The 27131-nt window shown below is 41.8% G+C and overlaps 3 protein-coding genes and 1 long non-coding RNA gene across 6 annotated transcripts in view; 2 read left to right on the top strand and 2 right to left on the bottom strand.

Moving 5' to 3' along the window:
- Positions 1-12380, top strand: part of LOC120419542 (tyrosine-protein kinase Abl) — a 97984-nt gene extending 85604 nt beyond the window's left edge. For 2 of the 3 annotated variants that reach the window (XM_039582253.2, XM_039582252.2), the window contains exons 3-8: positions 5514-6100; positions 6167-6299; positions 6370-6490; positions 6552-6700; positions 8521-11164; positions 11925-12380. In XM_039582253.2, coding sequence (XP_039438187.1) covers positions 5514-6100; positions 6167-6299; positions 6370-6490; positions 6552-6700; positions 8521-11164; positions 11925-11967 — 3677 coding nt within the window. In that variant the 3' untranslated portion in view covers positions 11968-12380. The remainder of the gene's footprint in view (positions 1-5513; positions 6101-6166; positions 6300-6369; positions 6491-6551; positions 6701-8520; positions 11165-11924) is intronic. The other variant, XM_039582254.2, reaches the window with a different exon arrangement.
- A 2301-nt stretch (positions 12381-14681) lies between these two features.
- On the bottom strand, positions 14682-18505 carry LOC128093476 (uncharacterized). The gene is made up of 3 exons (XR_008212517.1): positions 17925-18505; positions 15209-17865; positions 14682-15148 (listed from the first exon to the last, which is right to left on the bottom strand). It is a non-coding gene; the product is annotated as an uncharacterized LOC128093476 (long non-coding RNA).
- A 4277-nt stretch (positions 18506-22782) lies between these two features.
- On the bottom strand, positions 22783-24039 carry LOC120419524 (histone H2A-like). The gene has a single exon (XM_052710215.1). The coding sequence runs from the start codon at positions 24037-24039 to the stop codon at positions 23629-23631; it is 411 nt and encodes a 136-aa protein (XP_052566175.1). The 3' UTR covers positions 22783-23628.
- Positions 24040-24214: 175 nt separating this feature from the next.
- On the top strand, positions 24215-26895 carry LOC120419514 (late histone H2B.L4-like). The gene has a single exon (XM_039582214.2). It carries the CDS (start codon positions 24216-24218, stop codon positions 24606-24608), a length of 393 nt encoding a protein of 130 aa, XP_039438148.1. The 5' UTR covers position 24215; the 3' UTR covers positions 24609-26895.
- The last annotated feature ends 236 nt before the right edge of the window (positions 26896-27131 follow it).

Raw genomic sequence — 27131 nt, forward strand, 5'->3', positions numbered from 1 at the left:
CGTTGGTAGGTCCCAACATAGACCGATGGTAGATTGGGCGCAGATCCATCTGCGCACACACACACTGGTTGAAGAGGTCCAATTAGTCCGCGGGAACGACTCCCCGGGCTTCCGGGTGACGGTTTCGTGGTCACCGCATTAAATAAAACACGCGAATTATCGTAAACTACACGAATTGTAACAAGAACGTACCAACAGTACCAACAGGATATGAGATGTGTTGTGGAGGAGAGTGAAACCAGATGTAGTATCCCAATGAGAAACTCCGGCAGACATATACTGCAGCTTTACCTGGACCGATCTTCAGCGTTGCTTCCATACAGCGATGCCGTAGATTGATTAAAAGTTGCAACCGAAGATCCCAGTCTGCCACAGACTGTGACGTCAAAAACAGCTGATGAGCTGGTCAGCTCACCAAGCTCGTGTATAGATCCCTCAGTGGTGGTGGTAGGTTGTGTGTGTGGTGGTGGTCAGTCAAAGAGGATGTATTTGATTAAGGTGTGTGGTATCCAATGTCTAGCCTCGGCCGACATATAACCGTTCTTCACTAACCTGACCGACACGTTAGATGTGCTTCCTCTTTGCTGCGATGTCCAGATCCCGAAAGCTGCCGAACCGTTCAGCAGTGCCATGGTTGCCGTGGTAGCCGTGCCACGACGCGTAGTAGTAGTCCCCTTTGGTGGTAGTTGTGGTCCCAGATGATGACCCTTGGGTTGAGTGATGATCCGCATCACTCCCGAACGCTAGCGATCGCCGCGACCACTGCAGCGCGCTGTTGGTATTGGTAGTCCGCTTCGTAGTAGAAGTCCGTACGTCCTCCCGACCGCGTTGAGCCAGACCGTGGGCAGCGGTTGATGACGTAAAGCCGATGACGTAGCCAGTCCGATGAGGCGTGTGACGTCGTGATGACGTAACCAAACGATCCTTGTTGGTTGATCGGCGCTCCGGGGCCGAGGTGTTCGTGGTGTGTAGAACGTAGAAAAGTGGTGTTAGCGCATGCAGTTCCAAAACCTCGACTAGACATATACGCGGTCGTGTATATTTACCTGGACAGCTAGTATCCGCAGCAATCTAGTCGGGTGTTCCATCCGTCTGTCCGTTCCGAGGTAGGTGACGACGTGAGGTCATTGATTGATGGCCAGTCCGTTGGCCCCAGATGCACGCAATCCTCCAGTTGAGTTGCCAGGCCGTTGTGGCGCGAAACCGATTAATTGGAGAGTTCGCGATGGCCGACATCCAATTGTCCCGCGAGGTCGTATTGTTACCTCCAGGTAATCGCGAGAGCAATGGCGTCCGTCAGCGTAGCCAAGCCGTGCAAGATCGACCCTGTGCCGATCCGCCGATGTCCTTCCGTGGTCCGTGGTCCCCTCATCAGGTTCGAAGGACCAAAATGTTGGAGACCGCGCCTTCCACCAAGATGCCTTCGATAGCGGGGTGGTCAGGCGGCAGGTCCCAACACCGGATGGGGGGGGGGGGAGGTTGTAGATGGGCTGGCTTACGCTGGTAATCCTTGGCCAACGCCGGGTGAATTCTCCAGGCCGTTCTCCTGACGACCTTCCGGCCTCATTCGACCGTATAAATAATTTACCACCACACAAATTAACACCGAACAGTAAAAGAACATTTATTCCGTATAACCGTATATTTACAGGACTTAGAAATAATCTTGCCAGGGAGCGCGCACCGTGCGCGTCCCTTGGTCTACCTTGACGCTCTGGCTGGCAGAGATTGACTAGAGTTAAGTAATTTAAGTGGGTCATCTTGAACCCAAGTGACCTGAGAAAACGGGTCGTGCGATGACCTCTACTCCGATCCTCTCAGAGAGAATCGGAGTAGACGTCCGCTCCCCCGATCTCCGTCGATGACCACGATGATACGACGATGATGATCGCGATGTCAGCCCTTATCAGTCTCCTCGCTCCCTCCTACGGTCATCCGTGCTCGAGTCCGTCCTTTGTCCCAACCGTGGACGAGCTGACCGTCAGCGAGCGAAGAAGTGGTAATAACCAGGGATGTAGTCCTGAGGGTGTCGAAGGGCTACTCCCGAACAGTGTTCCCCTCAGGAACTGGGAAAGATTTACTACTTACTTTTTATGTTTGATTTAGAAAATAATTTAAATCTTGAATGTATCAATCAAAAATTTGCTGTCTTTGTGTCGTTTGTTCGAACCTTGGAGTCCAAAGGCTTGAATGGGGAGAGCACCCAAACCTCTTTCTACTACAAGGAACCTTCCACCCGTGGGCTCGAACTGACGACCTTTACATCCTCTTCCGATGGAAGGTTGGAACAGATGGGAATCGAACCCAGAATCATCCGCTTACAAAGCACTCAGCGTAACCATTTGGCCCATCCCTGCCACCCTGGTGGATTACGTTAGTTTTTTAAACAAATGTTAGGTCAGTTTGATGACTGGTTGCCATCGCAGTTTTCGCATTTGATTCGCGAGTTTAGCAATACATAGTTTGACATTTGTTGGATGTATTCTACCCAAAATATATTTATTCAAGTTTTTAAATTTAACTAAATTTATTAGAAATTCCTTAACAGTTTCATTTTTAAATTTAGCTAAATTAAAATCGAATGAATGGTTGCCATATTGCCGAGATATCGTCTATTTAAAATTAAGGATTATTTCAAATTCATTTTTCTTAATTCTAATCATCACAGGTTTTTTTTTCGAATTTGAGTGTTGAATCGCAACACTTGTCCGAATTTCAAAAGTGTAATAAAAGAAAATTCCAAGAAATTTACGCACTTTTTTGAAAACTGATTAATGGAAAAAACTGGGCAAACATGTTCTTATTTTTGGCACAGTACGCACATCCCAAGGAATGGCTTCAAGAAACAGATCAAAAGTGAGGAAGCGATTTCTTGGGGCTGCTACAATTTTTCTGAACTGTTGCTTAACACTTTTAGCAGATTTTTTTCAATATTTTGCACATAACATGAAAACGGTTCATTTTAAACAAAAAAGTAAATCCTAATATGAATTTGATAAAATATGAAAGAAATCAATACATTTTAGATATCTTTTTTTTTTCATAATTTCCTTGCCTCGTGAAATTTGTGTCCAACTCCAAAACAAAATCGATATCAAATGGATGCTGAAAAGTACTTTTTTGCAATTCCGTCGTTAAACTACTTACTTTTCCTGTCATTCTTGAACGACGAAACAGCCTACTTTTCTGTACCAAAAATAACAGAATCGAATAGCAACACTTTTCAAAACAAATGCTGAAAAGTTCTACTTTTCAGCACTGAAATGGATGCTGAAAAGTTGAACTTTTCAGCACTTGTTAGGAATAGTTATACTTTTCAACATTTTTTTTTATTTGAACGATTCTTGACTCAATGCATGGACATTTGTCCTATAATTCTGTCCAAAGGGTGTTTTTCGGAATTGCAAAAAAACGTTGTATGGAACTCGTTGCAAAACTTGATTTTTCATCACTCGTCGTATTTATCTAACTCGGTGAACCTTGTTAGATAAATGTACGACTCGTGCTGAAAATCCTCTTTTTGCAATTCCGTCGTGAAACTACTTACTTTTCCTGTCATTCTTGAACGACGAAATAGCCTACTTTTCTGTACCAAAAATAACAGAATCGAATAGCAACACTTTTCAAAATAAATGCTGAAAAGTTCTACTTTTCAGCACTGAAATGGGTGCTGAAAAGTTGAACTTTTCTGCACTTGTTAGGAATAGTTATACTTTTCAACATTTTTTTGATTTGAACGATTCATTGACTCAATGCATGGACATTTCTCGGATGAGTTTTCAAAAAGCCGTAAGAGCCACCGTGACCTCCGATACTAATTTTTGTTTTTCTTCAAATGGAAACAAAATTTCCTTAATTTTTCGTGTATTTGAACAATCTCAAGCATTTTTGAAATTGGTTTTTCGTAAGAAGGTTGAATACCGATGCAAAAAGGGCTTCATTTACCAATGGCACTTACGGCTTTTTGAAAACTCATCCGAGATTTGTCCTATAATTCTGTCCAAATGGTGTTTTTCGGAATTGCAAAAATCGTTGTATGATGGAACTCGTTGCAAAACTTGATTTTTCATCACTCGTCGTATTTATCTAACTCGGTGAACCTCGTTAGATAAATGTACGACTCGTGCTGAAAAAATCCTCTTTTTGCAACTTGTTGCATAAACTACTATTTGGAACTCCATTGTGTTGCTTCTTACTTTTCCTGAAAATTTCAAAAAGTGACTGTCAAAACATGACAAAGGTATTAATGGTATTCAGAACAGTTTACAAATTGGCCGATGCTCAAAAAATCATAGAAAATTGATAATTGAACATAATGATTCGCTTTTACCTTCATGTGAAAACTTTTAAAAAAAATTGACCCTTGAAATCCACAAATTCGGAACACTAACAAGCCTTTTTCTCTCCAGGAGTACATATTTTGAACCAATTAATGACTTCACACTGAAACCAATAGAACGCATTCTTAGTAATGCTTTATGAATGTTTTTTTTGAGAAAATATCAGTTAAATTCAGGTGTTCCAGAATTGTGGGAGACACACTAACATCCCACAATCATGGAACTGGCGATTTGAAGGCAATGTTTGTTTTTCTCTTGTTAGATAAGTCTTGAGGTGCAGTTTTTTGTTTTACAAGAACTACTTTTACTAGTGAAATAGCAAAAGAATGTTCAAATAAAGGTCCTTGCAAAAGTAAGGTCGTGTGAAAAGTTGCATTTTTCATCCTATTGACAAATTACTACAAAAGTGTTCCGAGTTGCCGTTCTACGCACAATTGTCCCATGTCATTTTTGGACGATTCTGACTTTTAGCATTTTTATGTTTAGTTAGAGGTATACTTTTTGAAAAACCCATAAAATTTAGTACTTTGTTCGTAAACTTATCCAAAACAATACCGAGTCTGTTTGTCCCATCGTTATACTTCTACGCATAATTGTCCCACCAAGTATTTTCTTTCCCGGAATCAATAGTTTTACGAAGCATTATGTCGTGTTTACCTATTGAATAGCAAGAGGATCACAAATCAGAGTGATAAACTGCAAACTGGGACAATTATGGGTAGAAACATATAAATCGGTCGAAACATTTCAATCGCGTTTTTCTCAGTTGCTCTTTTTTGAACATGGGACAATTATGCGTAGAACGACAGTAAACTGAACATGAAGTCTGGACATCTATAAAAATAGTATTTTAGTAAAAAATATAACACTTTAAACCTGGAATGCCTGTTAACGATATCGTCTCCTACAAGAAATTGATTTTCTAAACCGTTAACCCTTCCGATTAGTTGTAAACATTTTTGTGATATAACAATATTTCTGTCTGATTTATGGAATCCCTTAAAGCTCATTTTTTGAATGAGCCTGCGAGGTAGGCTTTTTTGCGGCACAGCCACGGTTCTTCGCTGTACAGTTTCCATCGCAATTTGCTCATTTGTGTTCCTTATTTGTGATACCCTGTAGTAAGAGCACTGCACCGTTTATAACAAGCTGTATTTTTTCTCCCCCTTCCAGGTGTGTGCACGCGCGAGCCCCCGTTCTACATCATCACCGAGTTCATGAGCCACGGCAACCTGCTCGACTTCCTGCGCTCGGCCGGCCGAGAAACGCTGGACGCCGTAGCGCTGCTGTACATGGCCACCCAGATCGCGTCCGGCATGAGCTACCTGGAGAGCCGCAACTTTATTCATCGCGATCTGGCGGCGCGAAACTGTCTCGTCGGCGACAACAACCTGGTCAAGGTGGCCGACTTCGGGCTGGCCCGATTGATGCGAGACGACACTTATACGGCCCACGCCGGCGCCAAGTTCCCGATCAAGTGGACCGCCCCGGAGGGCTTAGCCTATAACAAATTCAGCACCAAGTCGGACGTGTGGGCGTTCGGCGTGCTGCTGTGGGAGATTGCCACGTACGGCATGTCGCCGTACCCGGGGATCGATCTGACCGAGGTGTTCCACCGGCTCGAGTCCGGCTATCGGATGGAGAGACCGCCGGGCTGCCCGCCGGAAGTGTACGAGCTGATGCGAAAGTGCTGGCAGTGGAACGCCCAGGACCGGCCGACCTTCAAGAGCATACACCACGACCTAGAGCACATGTTTCAGGTAATTGCGAGAAAGGTGTCTCCCAAGTGCTAATTTTTCTTATCCGCATAGATTTTTTGTTGACAGGAATCGTCCATCACGGAGGCGGTAGAGAAACAGCTGCAGGGCGTTGGCCAGCCGGTTCAACTCACGCCCCAGATGGTCAAGAAGCCGCAGATGGGCACCGTGCAGCATGAGCCGGCAATCACGCCAATATCCGGTAGGACCCCCAGGCGCTTGCCTCAACAACGCTGAACGCTCCCTTTACTCACTCGATCTTATTTTTTTAGACACCGGTTCCAGCTCGAAGTTGAGCACCTTCTCCAACAAACCGTCGACGGCGGGCGTGCAAATGCGGCGGACCACGAACAAGCGAGGCAAACAGGCTCCGGCCCCACCCAAGCGGACCAGGTTGGTACCGAGGAGTGAAGTTGTTATCAATCTTTTTTTCTGATTCCTCGCCCAATTTCAGCCTGCTGTCATCGAGCCGGGACTCGACGTACCGGGACGAGGACGGCAAACCGGGCGATGGTTGCGGTGACCAGCAGAACACGAACGGTATTATCCCCATCACTAAGTCAACCTCTTGCAGTAGTTTCCTTATCGATAAGCTGTTTCGAGGTATTGTTGTTACGCACAGGAAGTTGTTCTGGTTTGGTGTGATTTGTGTGTGTTTGTGTCTGCTTTTGGAATTGTTGTGGGGCTTCCAGAGGAGACTAAATAACAACTAACGCAAAAAATAATGCTTCTTGTTGCGGTCCCAGTGCAAATAATTCGCTTTGTATTTACTAAACCAACAAATTTACCATAAACTATTATTGAAAATAATAATCGGCATTTTTGAATATACAAGTTGGCGATTTGTGCGGTGCCCAAAAAAACATCCTAAACGCTTCAATTTTTGAACTCTGCAATTCTTAGGTTTTTGGATTTCTGTAATTCTTAAAATCTTAAATTCTTAATTTTTTTAATTATTAATTTTTTTTATTCTCAAATTTTTCAATTCAATTCAATTGTGTTTTTATTAGAATTTAACAGTTCTGCTCCAGGATGTTACATTTGCAATTCAGAGATTTGGAGAACCTTTCAACTGAGATCAATTCATAAGCCTTTACAGGGAGGGTACATATTTCTACGTTTAGATGTTGCTAGCTGCGTGCTCTTTTAGGGAAAATACATTTTGACAAAAAAACCCTAGATCTATGTTCTCGAATTTTTAAATTCGTAAATTCCCTAATTCTTATTTTTTTGACTGCTAAATTCTTAAATTTATAAAACCTTAGATTCTTAAAAGTTTAATTCTTTATGTAATTCTATTATTCTTTAATTGTTTAGTTCTTAATGCGTCCACTTTTTATTCCTTTGTTTACTTCTTATCTTTATGTTTTTATTCTTTAAAGTTGAAATTATTTAATTTTAGAAATCAGAAATTGAAAAATCATAATATACTAACTTTGAAAAAGATATCTTAAAAAAAATACTTAAAATTTAAAAATCAAATTTTCAAAAGTTGAAAGTTCAGAACAGTTTGTTTAACTCATTTTGTGGTATTTGTTGTCTTACGATAATTCTGAATTTTGTTATCGAAAGATCGAAGTTGTAGATATTTTAAGGCGTAGAAGTCGACTTCTGTAAGCTGATCAAAAATAATTCTTTCTACTTCAAAGAAAGACAAGAGGGCTTTTGTTAATTTGATTTGGTAAACCGCGGTGGATTTTCTTGAAATAATTCGAACTGTCAAAAATCCACCAAAGCATCTACCGGTGGATAAATTTCTACCACAGTTTTTTGTGCGATCACTGTGGTAGATGCTTTGGTGGATTTTTGACATTTGGAATTATTTCAAAAAAATCCACCGCGGTTAACCAAATCAAATTAACAAAAGCCCTGAGGTGTGTTTTCATTTTACCAAAGTAACGTTTACTAAATTTTTAAAACGTTTTCCACTTTGTTCTAAATCAGCAAAACAAATTAAAACAGGCACCGCGCCGAAACAAATATTATATTTGCTCGACAAACATTGACTTTTCAGCCTTATGAGCAGCCAGATGTCTGTCCAACAAAATGGTTTTATAACGTTACGTCATTTGAAAACTCGACCGCATTGTTTTCATGGTCTTGTCCCTATAAAAATTGTAGGTTACTCTAACGTTCAAATCTAGTCGACGTAAAAATTTAATTCACAGGTTCCGACATTGGTCAACAATTAACCTCATGTCGGCCGAACACTTAACAAACTGTCGACATTGTTTTGATCGACTGATGACCGACATGGATTTAGTTGTCCTATTAAATTTATATTTCACCAAATTAATGTTTTTTTGTGGTCTCAAATGCTAACAATCTTAACCTCGAAACTAAGATTATCCATAAGACTAACTTCTGAACTATGCAAACTAAAATAAATCACTTCCTAACTCACACTCTCTTCTCGCACGAAGGTTTCTCCCGCGATCTCGCCAACCTGGTCAACCGCACGACCGACTCGGAAAACGAGCAAACGGAAATCACCCCGGACACGGACACCGACAGTCAGGAGCCACCGGGCGGAACCTTCCAGAAATCGTCCTCCCAGCAAAGTTCCTTCAAGCGCGTCCCGATCATGGGTAATCGGGGGTTGGAAACACGCGGCAGCAAGCGCCTTCCGCAAGGGACGCCCCGAGCTCCGAGTGGGCCACCTCCGACGGGCATTCCGCCGGTTGCGGCCGCAGCGGCCGTTGTCGGCGCGCTGGAGGTTCAGAACGTGAAGAAGGCCATCAACCGGTACGGGACGCTGCCGAAGGGTGCTCGGATTGGTGCGTATCTTGAGTCGCTCAGGCAGAGTGATGGAAGTCCGGCGCCGCAGGGTGGTCAGACGGCGACCCCTCCGGATCCGCCACCACCGATGGCAGCGGCGAACGTCATTTCGAATAGTCTGCTTGCTGCGCAGCGTGCAGCTATGAAGGGAGCTCAACCACTTCAGCAGCAGCAGCAGCAACCTCAGATGATTCGTAGCAACTCGTCGAGTGGAGTTACGATGGCCAACTCAGCAACCGCTAGTCTTTCCAAACTGCAACGCCACCGAACCACCACGGACGGTTCGATGATGACGTTCTCGTCGTTCCGGGGTGGCACCGTGGGCAGCAACAACAGTCCGAAACGGTCTATGCCGCCTACGCTGGCGGATCTGGAGTTCCCACCGCCGCCAGCCGATTTGCCACCCCCGCCTGAGGAGTTCGAGGGGCATCCGCAACCGCCGATGGAGAAGCTAATGAAGCCGTCTAACGACGTGTCCAACACGGAACCGAGCGTCGAGGAGGCCAGCTCGCGCTTCGGCGTAAGCCTTCGCCGGCGAGAACCGTCCACGGATTCGTGCAGCTCGCTGGGCAGCCCGGCGGACGCCATGGTCCACAGTAGCATCGAACCGTCTTTGTCGTCGTCGATACCGATTCCGCCGCCGCCGAGCCTCAAGGACAAGCTCGAGATGAAACTGGCGGTCGAAATTAAACAGAAAGCAGCAAACGTGCCAAAGTCAGCGATAGAGAACAGCAGCAGCAATCATAAAGTAGTAGATCCCGCTTCACAGTTAGTCAGTGAACTGGCGGAGACCATGAATCTACCGAAACCTCCACCGCCGCTTCCGCCGAGCGATGTGGCGCAGCACTACAAGTCGTCGGACGTGAGTTCACTGCGCAAACCGGGCGTCAACAAACCGGTTGCCGCCATCGTCGAGCAGCCAGCTTCGTTCAAGGCCCAGCTGAAGAAGGTCGAGCCCAAGCGGATGCCCAACCCGATTCCCAAGAAAGAGGAAGCAAACAGCATCATCGACTTCAAGTCGCGACTGCGCAAGGTTGAGAGTGGCAGCGGCAGTGAATCGACCGCAAACGGTGATGCTTCGATGGCCGGCGGAAGCAGCGACTCCAGCTCGGACAACAACAACAAGCACCACACGAACAACGGTGTGAGCAACAACAACAATAACAGCAACATCCTGAACAACAACCAGTCGAGTGATCACTCGAGCGATGGTGAACCCAAGGCGAAGAAGAGCGAAATTCTGCGCAACGGGACGAGCAAGAACGGCGGCGGTGGGGACTCTTCGGCCAAGTTGCTGCTTGAAAACAATGAGTTGAACTCGTTGAAGCTGAAGAAGGCTTCGCCGGCGCAGCCAGTCGTTACGAGTGTCGCCCCGATCGATAGCAACAAGATTATCGAGCTGAAAAAGACTGAAATCAAGATTGAACTTACCCAGGAGGACAAGAAGCGCGAAGTCCTGGATACGAATGCTGGTGGTGGCACCGGCGGTGATAATCTGTCCACTGGCAGCACTGGAGACGAAGGGGACAAGCGGAAAAGCACCGGCAGCATCAGCAGCTTGAAAAAGCTGTGGGAGGCCAAAGAATCCCCAAACGATCACCAGGGCGGCGCCCAGCTCAGTCCCAAGCTGGGCGTGAAGAGCGCCGCGAATCTCAAGCTGAACAACAACTCCGAGGAGGCGTCCGAGAGCAGCAACCCTACAACGAATAGCAACAATTCCAGCCAACACGACGAACAGCTGCAGCAGGCACCGCAGCTAGCGAAAAAGCCCGCCGTCCCGCTGAAACCCTCCAAATTCTCGTCAATCTACGCCACGCCAGTCCAAATCCAAGCTCCAACTCAAACCCAAGCCCCCGCCCCAACCACCACCACCACGTCCAAGTCCAACGACAGCAACAGTTCGCTACTCTCGGAGAAATCCACCGCCTCTTCCTCGTCCGCCCCTTCCTCCTCTTCCGCGAGCCGCGAAGGAATCCTCGAACTGGTCACCCTGCTCGAGGGATCCCTTCACAAACTTCCCGCCAGCTCCGCTGTTTCCGCCTCCCAGTGGCTCCAGCTCAGCGAACGGCTCCACTCGCTCCAGTCGAGCTGCGTCACGTTCGCGGACAACGAAGCCCTGCCCCCGCACACCAAGTTCCACTTCCGCGAGCTGGTCAACCGCGTCGACGCGCAGTCCCGCTCGCTGCGGTCGGCCGCCGCCAGCAGCAAGAACACCTCGGCCCAGGACAACGAAAAGCTCGTGCTCGAAGTCGGTCAATCGCTGAAGCAAATTTCGAACGCGCTGCACAGGTAATTTCAAGTCACCGTGGTTAATTTCGAGGAACAGTTTTAGAACCGGGGCGTTGGGGAATGGGTTTCTTTCGTTGTTTTATTGTTTGTTTTGAGTTTATTTATTTCGGTTTTGTTGAGTGAAGGTTTTAACTTCTCTGTGTAAAAGTTACTTGAAATTAAAAAAAAAAAAACATTTTTAAGTATTTTTCCTTATACATTTAATTAAAAATGTCAAGATTCTAACTAAGAAAATATTCCTAAATTGCTAAACTGCGTTTTTTCAAGTTTAATGCCGACCTTTCATTACATCAAAACTGGTAGATTTTTGATCGGCCAGATTTCCTACTGGGAATCGCCAGCTCACAAATTTTCCCAGTGAGAAATATCATGGTAACTTGCCGTCAGTTGAGTCGACTTTGCCTCGATTTTTTTTCCACACTGGGTTTTAACAGAGTCACCCAGTAAAAAAAACACCCGACCAATCTGCTCGACAGTTATGCAAATGAGTCGACAAAGACTTTGAGCAAAGCTTGTTTTGTTTTTCTTCGCAAACTTAAAGCTTTTAAACAGATGGGGTAAAACATCTCACTCGAAATACGCTAAACATAGATTACACCGATAGATTGCACACAATTTTGGACGTTTTTGGATCCACATCGACACTTGAAATTACCGCACCAGTGCAACCAGTGCTTTATAATTTATTTTCTTTTTTTCTACACTTCTTTCTTTTCAAAAAAAAAACTTTATTTCATCAAATAAAAAAACAACCAACCAGGGACACTAGAATCGCTCAGCTGCCCATTTTGACGTTTAGCTAACGAGAGAATTCGTGTGCGTGCGTGCGTTCGAACGGGCACAGTGATTGGCCGCACATCGGAGACGACAACTATGAAAAACAAATATACACACATATTTACACAGACACCCACACACACCCACAACCTACAATCATTATCAGTGAAATACAGGTATTAGTTGTTTTCTTGGCTAGAAGCATGAACTTGTGGAAGGATTGAAGCAAGAACTGTGTATTATTTTGCTGCTGATCGAGTTTCCACAATGTGTAACAGAGCGCGCATCTCCTCCAGGCTTGCTAACCGATGCCGACATATGTATTAAACAACAAAAAATTATACAACTAGCTATTGTATTATAATCCAAACTACCTATGAATGCATGCTATCTAATCGATTTTATACTCGAAATTTACCCCGATGTCTCCTTCAACAAACAAACAACCTACCAACCAAGAATGTCCACGGCATGATGTGCCATACCAAAATTCTTTTGCTTTGTCAAGCCATCCGAAAATTACAGGTGAAGCAAATCATCCTGTCTGACACCATTCTTGGTTGGTTCTTCCGTGAGGTCCGCTAATGCTAAATCTCCTCCGAGCGGAACAAATTCGCTTACTGGAAAGGATCGACTATTCTGAAACGAGGCCATTATTTGACTATTCCCATCGCTAAAAAAAAGAAGGAGGAAATAAATGTAAAAAAAGAATGAAAACAATAGAAACCAACGCTCAATGAAATTGCCAAATATAAAGTGGACTAATTTTAATTGATTTTAACTAATGGGTATAATAGATTTTAAACTGTTGGTATGCAGACAAGGAAGGTAATAACATCAGGACTGACGTTTTAAAGGAACGATGTTTTTAATTCGAAACTTTTAATAACATTTGAATTACCGTCATTGGTTGTTTTAAAAGCTATTCAATTTTAATTTTATCTTGGCTTCGGACAGTTTCAAGGATCGCTGCTACTGAAAGGCCACGGACTAAGCTACATTTAAGCCAAAGAGCTTAAGACTTTTTCTTACTTTCACTAAAAGAAACCTGCGTGAGACTTTTCGTTATTCGGTAAGGTACCTTCTTCAGATTATATGCAAATATCTTCTCAAATGGCAATGAACAGAGGTTTATAAGGGAGAATAAAAAAAATCAAGGTGTGTCGTGTTGTGCGCAAGTAAAATGCATCCAACTCATTCGTGCGTAAATCATAAATTATTTAAAATCTATCTCTAAACGGTAACACAGTAAAATGCTAGTCGTAAACATTTATATATTATCAGTAGTAATGGACAAGGATCATACAACTAAACGGAAAGTAATTTCCGGCACGGGATGAACAGTTTGCTAAAAGCGATACATATATGCAATGCGTTATGCAAGTTGCACACACACACATCCACACAATCAATCGACGCCCAACCATCAGAATCGGCGAAATCAACATCCCTAGGCTTTACAATACGTCTCTCTAGGAATTTACCAAAATAATCAAATGATGGCAAAATCAAACGAAATTGATTATGAGTCTACTATATATTTTTAGAAAAACCGGTAAAATAGCATTCATAAGCATCCATCTTCGTAACATTCATACATTCGTACATAAACGCAAGCTTACGTAAAGATATTATTATGATTAAACAAAATGCAAAAGAATAAATCAAAACAAAAATCGAACGGACACGTGACTACGATTCGCATCCGAGTCCGAGTATGAATGATAATAAGCGAGAATATTATTACTCATTGAATAAACTGGCATAGATGTAGTAGTGACACTATCTAAGTATGTGAGCATATTATCAGCTAGTAAGGAACGTAAAAAACCAAGTGAAAATGCGTGATATAAAAAAAGAGAAGAAAATAAACGATAAAATTAAACAACCCCCCCACATTGATACAAGTAAAGTAAAACATATAATAACTGACACTACACTACACTACACACACACATACACTCTGTACACGAAAGAGAAGAGAAGAAAAAAACGAGAGCAAAAGGTAAGGTTGCCGACGAAATAATAGACCAGCTGTAATGTGAAAAAACGTGCAACAGTGCAGTGAAATATTAATAAAAACTATACTGAAAACAATAACAACGTGCGATTACTTTTAGAGTTTCCGAAATCCGAAATAATCCTTTTAGCGTTTCCTAAGATAGCACTCAAGTGACCCGACTTGACTGAAAGTCTAATTGATATCGTGCAGCAAAAATTAAATCGTGCAATTTTTAAAGTTACTGTTTACATTTATTGGGTTATTAGATGTTTGGTTAGAAAGCCTTATTACATTTTTGTTAACATTTTAAATTACCTATCTTTGCCCTGGTAAAAAGTCTAAACTAAAGCAGGTGTTAGACTATGCCAAACAAACAAACTCGCACTTTTTGTGTTTGACAGTTTTCCAAACTCGCAAACAAAGCACAATGTTACGGGTCCTCAAAAAGACCCGATTTCACTGGCTTCGATTCCATAGCCCTGCATTTTGTTAAACAACGAAAAAATAATGTTAATCGATTTTATTATTTGCTACACACAAAGAAAAAATACTCTAAATTTAAAAAGATCGTTCGTTGGATTAAAAGTTCGCGTTGGTGAATATTCGTAGAAAGTTCAAACTTTTTCATTTAAAAGTTAAAAAGTTGTTGATACTACCATGCATTTCTGGAACAAAATCGTTGTATAGGTAAAAGTTTTTTACTTTTAATGTAAGAAAAAATCTTTTTAGGCAAGAATAAATAACATTTAACATTACAGTGATGATTTTCGAAACATGTGATGGATTTTATTTCAATATTTTAATATTAAAACAGTATGTTTTCGATTATTTTTTTGTATTTAATGGATCTGCTTATGGTTGGCCAACTTCCGCGTCCAAGCTATACCGATTCTTACGGTACGCCACCGGTCACGTTCGAAGGCCCCAGGCTGTGCAGGTTACGAATGGATGTTTCGTTGAGGAGCAACATCGCGGCCTTTATTTTGGAGCGCGACAGCGATGTAGAGAACAGGGTGGTCTCGTTGCCGGCCATCATCAGGACAGGCTTGGAGGAGTTGGCCATTGGTTGTTGATTTGGGAAGGGAAGTCGACGTTTTCCGGCTAGGAAGTGAAGCGCATGAACGGATAGTTCACGATCACTTCGTCCTAGTTCGAGAATGATACAGATATTGCCAACTCGCCGTCAAAGTTCATCCGGCCGAAAGCTGAAAGAGTTCTAAAGTAAATGAAATTGGCTAGACACTCAACACATTCTCAATACTCACCTGTAACTTCTTCGGTATTCCAGGTAGATGTTTTTGGTCAGGTTCGTCGGATCTCGCTCCAACCTCTGGAAATAATCTGAGTACGACAGCTCCAGGACCTGCGGCTTTCGTACAGACGGTTCTTCCAGAACTAGTGCAAACTGTTCTTCCGGATGTTTAGGTAATACTCGTCCCGCAACGAGAAATGGACTGCGGACTAGCCTGTCCCATTTTGAGGTCATGTCGAGGAATTTCAGGTGCTCACTTCTTAAATGATAGATTATGATTTTAGGAACAATGTTTTCTTAGACAAGAAAAAATAATAAAATACTTTCTCGCACCCCCTAGTCGATTTACTGAAAAAAGTAACTTTTTTGAACAAATTTTCTAAAATCGCTTGGAATCAATACAAAAACTGTTTAGATCAGGTGTGTATTATCTTCAAACGATAGGTTTTTGTCTATAGATTAAGATGCACTATCAATATTGGACGAAAATTTAAGTTTTTGGACTCTTCCAGGCGGATTTGTGTCGAAAAAATCGTATTTTTTCGAAACTTTTTTCAGAAATGTTCATTTAATTTAGGGTAGCCTATTTTTCCCAGTAAAACCAATACGTGCAGCTTGTAGGAAATTTCATGGCGAACATTTTTCCCTCTGAGAAAATGCAATTTCGACACTCCAGAGCCGAGATATTTGAGTTTTAGTGAGGAAAAAAGTGCCAATTTTCAAAATTTCTCAGAATTCAGAAGCAAGGCCTACTAATTACACGATGTAGCAAGCATATGTCTCAAAGGTCAGGGTATGCTTTTTATGGTAATTTTAGCCGCTGAATCCGAATCTGAAATCAAATTTCGTGCAAACAGTGATGTTTTGGAGCTACACCCTTTTGGAATGTTATTTGCGTGTTTAAGAGGCAGTTTTTGTAAATATTGCTCGGTTTGTTCTAGAGGTCGTATCGAGGTGCTCCGATTTGGATGAAACTGTCAGCGTTTGTTTGTCTATACATGAGATGAACTCATGCCAAATATGAGCCCTCTAAGACAAAGGGAAGTGGGGTAAAACGGGCATTGAAGTTTGAATTTTCCGAGGATTTCGAATATGACAAAAGTGAGACTAAAAAGTGCCACTATGGATGCCTACAGGACAATAACTAACGTTGTAAAATGTTTGTTATAGAAAAATCGAAAAACTATGAGAAAAACTGCGATTGGCCAAAAAAGTTATTACCGTAGGCTTATAGTCCATGAAATTCCCTAACTTGAACTAAAAGAGTATGGGTGTTGGAGGCTGTTGCAAAAATATATTGAGGTTTAAAAAAAAAACAATTTTTAACAGTAATTTGCAAAAGCTATGAGAAAAAGTTAAACCAATCTTGGATGTCTATGGCTCATTTTGAAGTGCTTCAAAAGACCATTCAAATGCATCTAAGATAGTTGGAATTGATGAAGTTTTACTTAAATGCGAGCAATTTTAAGATTTTTTATGTTTTTTGGACCTCAATCTTCAATGCCCGTTTTACCCCACTTCCCTTTGTCTTAGAGGGCTCATATTTGGCATGAGTTCATCTCATGTATAGACAAACAAACGCTGACAGTTTCATCCAAATCGGAGCACCTCGATACGACCTCTAGAACAAACCGAGCAATATTTACAAAAACTGCCTCTTAAACACGCAAATAACATTCCAAAAGGGTGTAGCTCCAAAACATCACTGTTTGCACGAAATTTGATTTCAGATTCGGATTCAGCGGCCAAAATTACTATAAAAAAGCATACCCTGACCTTTGAGACATATGCTTGCTACATCGTGTAATTAGTAGGCCTTGCTTCTGAATTCTGAGAAATTTTGAAAATTGGCACTTTTTTCCTCACTAAAACTCAAATATCTCGGCTCTGGAGTGTCGAAATTGCATTTTCTCAGAGGGAAAAATGTTCGCCATGAAATTTCCTACAAGCTGCACGTATTGGTTTCACTGGGAAAAATAGGCTACCCTAAATTAAATGAACATTTCTGAAAAAAGTTTCGAAAAAATACGATTTTTTCGACACAAATCCGCCTGGGAGAGTCCAAAAACTTAAATTTTCGTCCAATATTGATAGTGCATCTTAATCTATAGACAAAAACCTATCGTTTGAAGATAATACACACCTGATCTAAACAGTTTTTGTATTGATTCCAAGCGATTTTAGAAAATTTGTTCAAAAAAGTTACTTTTTTCAGTAAATCGACTAGGGGGTGCGAGAAAGTATTTTATTATTTTTTCTTGTCTAAGAAAACATTGTTCCTAACATCATAATCTATCATTTAAGAAGTGAGCACCTGAAATTCCTCGACATGACCTCAAAATGGGACAGGCTACTGCGGACCCTCGGGACATCCCACACTGTCCCGTCATCACTTCTGGCACATAATGCTGCTGATGGTCGTAAACCGCTGGCACCGAGTGCAACATCTGCGCTGACCACCTCCGATTATGCCGCTACTCGTCGTTTCTCTCTTCCGTCGGATCCTTCTCCTCACCGTGAAAATTAACTTTTTCGTACTTGTTCAAAAAGCGGATGTAAATCTGCTTCAACGTCAATCTCGTCTACCCACCCCGGGCCACCACCACCGAATACAACCGGTGCAAATCCACATCCCGACCTCCGATCTTCGGCAACCACATAAACGGCTTCCTACAAAAACAAACAAAAAAATCTCAAACGCCACCAAACACCCAAGCTTCATTTTTAACCATTTAAGTCGTGAAACAGCTGCAAGTCCTGCAGGAAGCTGCAGCCATAGCCTTATCCTTTTGAAAACCAACTTTCCCCTAATCTTCCAACCTTGTTCCGCACCCGCACCCGAGCCCGCACCATCCACTTTCGAAGGTTTTCGCGTCCAAGTCCTGGCAGCGTTCGGTTTTGCTAGTCGTTGTGGACCTCCACTCACCGGAATCACCAAAACGTTTGTTTACATTTTGGACTTAGGCGAACACGGTTACACGAGAACGACAAAATGAAAGAAATTTTACAGTCGAATTAAAAGTGAAAACTTTTAAATCAGTGAGCAATGAGATTTTCAAAAACTGTAGCAGTAAAAGTTTTCATTTTCAAAACAAGAAAAAAGCTTTTAATGTAGCAAATTTTAACAACTTTTTAATTCTAAAGTAAGTTACTTTTGTCATTAGGGTGAATTTTTTTTGTGTGTAGCAATTTCAGGTTTGGAAAAAAAAATTGCATCGTTTCAAAAACGATAAAATTCCAGTTTTTTTTTTTTTTTTTTAAAGGTCCTATAAGCTTTTGTGTTTCATATGTTTATACGACCTAATAAAAAAAACTCTAAAATTAATTTTGTTTTAACGGTCCACACTTCAAATTTGTAATGTTATTGTTCGTTTCGTTTACTTCAAAAATTTGCTTTTCCGACTGTTATTCTTTTTAGCTACATTGACGATTTCGTCGACCAAGATGAAGTCGACGTTTGTATTGTAATTGTTTACTGACCGCGCTGAATTCCGCCGTTTTGGGGATGCGCCGTTTTTCTCTAAACTGCCACCAGCGCCACTGACCCTAGTGGTGAATAGCGGAACTAACGGATATAGAATTTCCATCCAAGTGGAAGCAAATAAATGAACAATTGGGTACTAAAGCCCTATCTCAATTTTTATGTACAACGGTAAAAAACACGATTTAAAACCATTTCTGATCACTTTTTTTCATTTTAATGCAAAATTTTTTTTTGACAAGACAACATTTTTTCGATGGATCAACTATGGTCCCCTTGGAACGAGCTGTCAAGTAGGAGCTTTTCTGTCAAGAAGGACCGCGAGGTTAATTTTTCAAAATTGATTTAAAAATCCATTTTAAACTCTTTGTGCTCGTACAAAGGGTCATTGTACTCAGAAAAATAAGCTTTATCGCTGTAAACAATAATATCAGCAATCTAAGCTACATTTTAGGACCCAATTTGTGCAATTTCGATCCCTTGAATTAAATTCAGTATCTTTTACGTTTTAAAAGAAAATAAATGATCACTCGTTATTATTTGAGAAGCTAAGGGAAATTCTCCTATGTTTGGCAGATTAAGTACTTGCTCCTAATTCCATCCAATTTGCTTGTTTGTACTATTTAAACAACTTATAAATCATGATAGAAAATTGCTTGCTCACTTTCTATTGAGCTATTTATCACTTGACTTCAGTTGAAAACGCTTTTTATGAGCTGTAATTGATGGTCAAAGTGCTGAAATAACCCATGCGACAATGTAAACGCTCAAATCTGATTAAAACGTCAATCCATCGAAGCAAAATGATAAAATTAAGTTTGACCGGAAGGTTCGAAAACAAATAACCTACCTGCGTTTAAGAAATATAACTATTTTACCATATTTTGGCAAAGTTGCCACAGAATCTTGCTCAAATTTCGCATGGAGTTAGTACACATACTAACCAACATCAGAAAAATATTTTCGAGTGGGCGAATTGTAAACAAAGGACCCGTTGTTTGACAAATATTACTATTTTCCCATATTTTGGCAAAGTTGCCAACTTTGACGATTTTTCAGAATTTTTGGCCACACAGAATCTTGCTCAAATTTCGCATGGAGTTAGTACACATACTAACCAACATCAGAAAAATATTTTCGAGTGGGCGAATTGTAAACAAAGTACCCGCCGTTTGACATATATTACTATTTTCCCATATTTTGGCAAAGTTGCCAACTTTGACGATTTTTCAGAATTTTTGGCCACACAGAATCTTGCTCAAATATCGCATGGAGTTAGTTCACATACTAACCAACATCAGAAAAATATTTTCGAGTGGGCGAATTGTAAACAAAGTACCCGCCGTTTGACAAATATTGCTATTTTCCCATATTTTGGCAAAGTTGCCAACTTTGACGATTTTTCAGAATTTTTGGCCACACAGAATCTTGCTCAAATTTCGCATGGAGTTAGTACACATACTAACCAACATCAGAAAAATATTTTCGAGTGGGCGAATTGTAAACAAAGTACCCGCCGTTTGACAAATATTACTATTTTCCCATATTTTGGCAAAGTTGCCAACTTTGACGATTTTTCAGAATTTTTGGCCACACAGAATCTTGCTCAAATTTCGCATGGAGTTTGTACACATACTAACCAACATCAGAAAAATATTTTCGAGTGGGCGAATTGTAAACAAAGTACCCGGCGTTTGACAAATATTACTATTTTCCCATATTTTGGCAAAGTTGCCAACTTTGACGATTTTTCAGAATTTTTGGCCACACAGAATCTTGCTCAAATTTCGCATGGAGTTTGTACACATACTAACCAACATCAGAAAAATATTTTCGAGTGGGCGAATTGTAAACAAAGTACCCGGCGTTTGACAAATATTGCTATTTTCCCATATTTTGGCAAAGTTGCCAACTTTGACGATTTTTCAGAATTTTTGGCCACACAGAATCTTGCTCAAATTTCGCATGGGGTTAGTACACATACTAACCAACATCAGAAAAATATTTTCGAGTGGGCGAATTGTAAACAAAGTACCCGGCGTTTGACAAATATTACTATTTTACCATATTTTGGCAAAGTTGCCAACTTTGACGATTTTTCAGAATTTTTGGACACACAGAATCTTGCTCAAATTTCGCATGGAGTTAGTACACATACTAACCAACATCAGAAAAATATTTTCGAGTGGGCGAATTGTAAACAAAGTACCAGCCGTTTGACAAATATTACGATTTTCCCATATTTTGGCAAAATTGCCAACTTTGACGATTTTTCAGAATTTTTGGCCACATAGAATCTTGCTCAAATTTCGCATGGAGTTAGTACACATACTAACCAACATCAGAAAAATATTTTCGAGTGGGCGAATTGTAAACAAAGTACCCGCCGTTTGACAAATATTACTATTTTCCCATATTTTGGCAAAGTTGCCAACTTTGACGATTTTTCAGAATTTTTGGCCACACAGAATCTTGCTCAAATTTTGCATGGGGTTAGTACACATACTAACCAACATCAGAAAAATATTTTCGAGTGGGCGAATTGTAAACAAAGTACCCGCCGTTTGACAAATATTACTATTTTCCCATATTTTGGCAAAGTTGCCAACTTTGACGATTTTTCAGAATTTTTGGCCACACAGAATCTTGCTCAAATTTTGCATGGGGTTAGTACACATACTAACCAACATCAGAAAAATATTTTCGAGTGGGCGAATTGTAAACAAAGTACCCGCCGTTTGACAAATATTACTATTTTCCCATATTTTGGCAAAGTTGCCAACTTTGACGATTTTTCAGAATTTTTGGCCACACAGAATCTTGCTCAAATTTCGCATGGAGTTTGTACACATACTAACCAACATCAGAAAAATATTTTCGAGTGGGCGAATTTTAAACAAAGTACCCAGCGTTTGACAAATATTACTATTTTCCCATATTTTGGCAAAGTTGCCAACTTTGACGATTTTTCAGAATTTTTGGCCACACAGAATCTTGCTCAAATTTCGCATGGAGTTTGTACACATACTAACCAACATCAGAAAAATATTTTCGAGTGGGCGAATTGTAAACAAAGTACCCGGCGTTTGACAAATATTGCTATTTTCCCATATTTTGGCAAAGTTGCCAACTTTGACGATTTTTCAGAATTTTTGGCCACACAGAATCTTGCTCAAATTTCGCATGGGGTTAGTACACATACTAACCAACATCAGAAAAATATTTTCGAGTGGGCGAATTGTAAACAAAGTACCCGGCGTTTGACAAATATTACTATTTTACCATATTTTGGCAAAGTTGCCAACTTTGACGATTTTTCAGAATTTTTGGACACACAGAATCTTGCTCAAATTTCGCATGGAGTTAGTACACATACTAACCAACATCAGAAAAATATTTTCGAGTGGGCGAATTGTAAACAAAGTACCAGCCGTTTGACAAATATTACGATTTTCCCATATTTTGGCAAAATTGCCAACTTTGACGATTTTTCAGAATTTTTGGCCACATAGAATCTTGCTCAAATTTCGCATGGAGTTAGTACACATACTAACCAACATCAGAAAAATATTTTCGAGTGGGCGAATTGTAAACAAAGTACCCGCCGTTTGACAAATATTACTATTTTCCCATATTTTGGCAAAGTTGCCAACTTTGACGATTTTTCAGAATTTTTGGCCACACAGAATCTTGCTCAAATTTTGCATGGGGTTAGTACACATACTAACCAACATCAGAAAAATATTTTCGAGTGGGCGAATTGTAAACAAAGTACCCGCCGTTTGACAAATATTGCTATTTTACCATATTTTGGCAAAGTTGCCAACTTTGACGATTTTTCAGAATTTTTGGCCACACAGAATCTTGCTCAAATTTCGCATGGAGTTAGTACACATACTAACCAACATCAGAAAAATATTTTCGAGTGGGCGAATTGTAAACAAAGTACCCGCCGTTTGACAAATATTGCTATTTTCCCATATTTTGGCAAAGTTGCCAACTTTGACGATTTTTCAGAAATTTTGGCCACACAGAATCTTGCTCAAATTTCGCATGGAGTTAGTTCACATACTAACCAACATCAGAAAAATATTTTCGAGTGGGCGAATTGTAAACAAAGTACCCGCCGTTTGACAAATATTGCTATTTTACCATATTTTGCAACAATTGCATAGCAACGTATATCAGCCCAGCAAATTTTCTAAGTTGATTGTAGATGACGGCCGTTTTACTTTACTTAACTATTCTAAGCTAAGTGATTGTAGATAGGCCATTGTTACTGCGTGAAGTACTCGCTTGCTATTTGCTTCTAATGCTTGGTTTCTAGAAATGTTAAATGAGTTACGTAATAAACAAACGCTCACGCATGCCGTAGTAATGTTTCTACTCGCCACCAGGATGCGTCGCAACAACCGCAATGTCTGTAGGTTCGAAAACCAAATTTTGGATGTACAGATAATTGCATCTGCATCTAGTAGGCGTCGGCGGATCTGTCAATGCGTTCCCGCTTAAAAAGTTACGCGGAAGTTTTTTTTTAAGTTGCCTCAAAAAGCTTTCGCTCTCCGCGAGGTTTTTGAGGTGCGGTTCCGCGCGTTCGGTGGTGGTGACGTTGTGGCAATTCCACGTTGCGCGTTTTAGTGGTGGTTGCTTTTCGAAGGAAGCAGTTCCGCCAGGTCGGTCGGGAGTGTGAAGCGGGTTTTTTTGTGGTGGTGGCGAAGTGGCCACTGTGGTTGCAATTCCGCGAGTTTAAACGCAATTCCATTCGCAATTCGCAAAATTTGAACGGGCGCAAAAGCATTTATCAACTGGGGCAGGGCAGGGCTGCGAATTGGCCACAAGGGGATAAATTGGCTACGGAATTTGCTGATATAAAAGGAACTGATTGTAGAGTAACTCTTTCGTGAAAATGTTGTTCGTCCTGAAAAGGACGGTTTGGTTTGTTAACGACGCAGTCAGAATTTAATTCGCTTTCGCCAATGATTCCCCTGGTTCCGCTTTTCCTGGGTTTTCTTCGGCAGCAGGACGGCATGAATGTTTGGCAAAACGCCGCCCTTCGAAATCGTGACCCCGAGCATAAGCCGGTTCAACTCCTCGTCAATCCGGATGGCCAGCTGCAGATGGCGTGGGGTGATCCGAGTCTTCTTGTTGTCCCGTGAAGCGTTTCCACCCAGCTCGAGAACTTCTGCAGTCAGATATTCCAGCACGGCAGCCAGATAGACCGGGGCACCGGCACTGATGCGATCGGCATAGTTGCCTTTCCGTAGGTATCGGTTGATCCGTCCGACGGGGAACTGCAGCCCAGCTCGCGACGACCGCGTCTGCTTCTTCACCTTCAGCTTTCCTCCTGTGCCGCGTCCAGACATCTTGGGTTGGTTGGTTGGTTGAAGAGATATGATACTTCGTTGACTGTCAAACGTGAAATGGGCGCTATTTACGAAATACGTCTTTTTTATACTTTGACATTTCGTGCAGAGAAGAGATCGTGGTGGCGAATGTCGTAGAAACGGCAAAGCGATCAAAAGGGGCGGAGCATGCGTTGATGCGCTTTGCGCACAAAACCAGTGCCCTCTGTCATAATTTGCATCATTTCTCGTTGGACCTCCAAGCAAGACACGTCGGATCAAGTTTGTTGTGGAAATGTCTGCTGCCGTCTCGGCCTTTCTGGACAAAAAGATCGGTAAGGTGCAAGAGCAGCGCCTCGGCCATCGTAAGAGGAGGAGCGGACAAGCCGAAGAAGCGGAAACCTCGCCGCAAGGAGCACTTTGGAACGTTCTTGTACAAGGTTTTGAAGCAAGTACACCTGGAAACGGGAACCTCGTCCAAAGCCATGAACATCATGACATTCATTGTGAACCCAGAGCCCGGAGAGTTGGCCAAGCATGCCATGTCCGAGGGGACGAAGGCCGTGACCAAGTACACCTCTTCGAAGTAAACACCTGTTGCTGCGACTTATCTAAACAAACGGCCCTTTTAAGAGCCACTAAATCTCACGAAAGAGTTAACTCAAATTATTATTTCTTGAAAAGTCTGGGGGGATTCGACCTGTAAAAACATTTCGTCAGCTGAAATATAAGGGAGCGTCTTTTATCACGTAACGCAAAATTTTATATTTTTGGACCCAATCCCTCGTAACATTTCAAAAACATGGCCTTCTTATTCTAGAACTCCATCGTGACTGTCAGTTAAAGAGTATTGTTTTGACATAGAACTATGTCTTTACTTACTATACTGGGGGCCAGTTCAGAAATTCGATTCAAAGCGTTACACGCGTGCGAAAATACTTCTTTTTTTTTCAATACATCACATTTTTTTTATTTTGTCGGTTTGTCCGGGGATTTTTACATGTTAAGAGACTCAGCATAATTGCTTTTCTAACTTTAAAGTTAAAATGTTCAACATGAACTGGTGGAGTTTTGGTATTTATAGTGTACAATGCGCAATTTAAGATTGCTGACTTTTAAAATTATAAATAAATCCTACCTAACTACAGTAAAAACACTCGATCCCACACACTCTCAGACATCCAACCACACTCACTCAAGGGTACAATCCTCGGATTGACCCGTGTTCCGAGACCAAAGCCCTCTTCCGATGCTTCGAAATTTCCAACGCTTATATCTTTTTTCCCTATCGATTAATCCAGAAGATTTAACCACCAATCGAAAGGGGAAGACTTACTCTATCGTTTTACTACAAAATAAGTTTGACTAAACATAGTTAAAACATTTAAAACATGCAATTAAAATGAGTAATTTTGACGTAAACTACGTCTTTCTCGAAGGTACTGGGGTGCCATTCCAAAAAACCCGGGCCGCAGGCCAAAAGTTAACTTGTAAGATTTTGAACGCTTATATCTCCTCTCAGACAATTCGAAATGGCACGATTTTGGCACCATTCGATTCGAAATTTATTCAGCAATTTGCACGGACGGGAAGGTCAAGTACCTATTTTGAGGGGAAAATCAACTGAGCAACGCGATCGGTGTCGGGCGCGATAAAGGAGGGGAAGTAGAGGGGCCGCGAAACTATAAATTAATTTGCCCCAGTTTTCAAACCATCACTCACGTCTCAGACGTCGGACCGGCAACACCACCAGCAGCAGCAGCAGCAGAGAGACCAGAGCAGCACCGATAATAGACCAAAGCAGCACCGTGATAGAGACAGAGCCGTGTCGGGAGAGAGACAGCCGTGCCGGGAGAGAGACAGAGCCGTACCGGGAGAGAGACATAACTGCAGCGGGAGAGAGAGACAGAGCTACAGCGGGAGAGAGACCGAGCAGAACCGGGAGACAGACGGAACAGCAACCGTGTGGGGGTGAGGACTGCGCAACTCTTCGGAGTTGCCTCACCCCCCGGTTCCCCCGGGGGGACATTTACCGAACCATATGATTTTGGGCAATATTGGTATCAAAATTCATGGTTTTTGGTACTGATAATGAAAATTGCTGTTGGGAACGAATGGATCACCCTATTCACCAACGGCATCGTAGCAACACCGCTGGGCTCACTCGTGGCAGTTCAGCTGTCAACAGTCGATGCAGGAAACAGCAGAACTTCAAGTGGCATCATTGTTCTTTGGATAGTCTTTCCGCGTGGTACGCGGACAGTTTTAACAAAAACCCGCGTCGCCACTCCCGACCGACCTCGTGAACTGCTTCCGACTTGGCGAATAGCAACCACCACCAAAACGCGCAACGCGGAATCGCCACAACGTCACCACCACCGAACGCGCGGAACAGCACCTCAAAAACCTCGCGGAATTTGCACGGTGCCACTTCGAGAGCGAAAGCCTTTTGAGGCCACTTTAAAAAAAAACTTCCGCGTAACTTTTTAAGCGGGAACGCATTGACAGATCCGTCGACGCCTACTACCCACATAGAAAAATGGGCGGAAAACGGCCAGAAAGCGGGGACGTTTTGCCTAAAAGCGGGCCCGATTTTCAGCACGCTTTTTCCCCTCGTTGTGGCCCATTGCGTGCCAGAATGCAACATTTAGGCGGGCGTTACGCATTTTGGCCGAGCTGTTACGCCCGTCTGTGGCACGCTTCTGGGCACATTTTGACCACGATAACGGGCAAAAAAGCGATGGCGGAACGGGGCGCATTTTGGGGGGTGCTTCTTCTTCTTCTTTAGTATTTCCGGATCCAGTTTAGAGCGGTTAGGGTGATCAATACAATTAGGGTGACAAAAAAACAAAACAGATTAAAATGTTTATTCAAAGAGTTTCTAAAATTACAATAAAAGCCACTTAACCTATTTAAAACTAGCCTATATAAATAAAAGTTGAATTAATATGTTCAACTTAATTTAAAATGGTCCTATTGGTTTAAATAACTGAATTTGATAAAATTATTCTACTAAACTAACCAAAATAGTTTAAATAACTTTAAATTAGTAGTAATTATTAAAATTTAGTTGAATATAGGTAAAATTTGTTAAATTAAGGTTAATTTAGAAT

The sequence above is a fragment of the Culex pipiens genome, chromosome 3 (genome assembly GCF_016801865.2).
Source record: "Culex pipiens pallens isolate TS chromosome 3, TS_CPP_V2, whole genome shotgun sequence".
Lineage (NCBI taxonomy): Eukaryota > Metazoa > Arthropoda > Insecta > Diptera > Culicidae > Culex > Culex pipiens.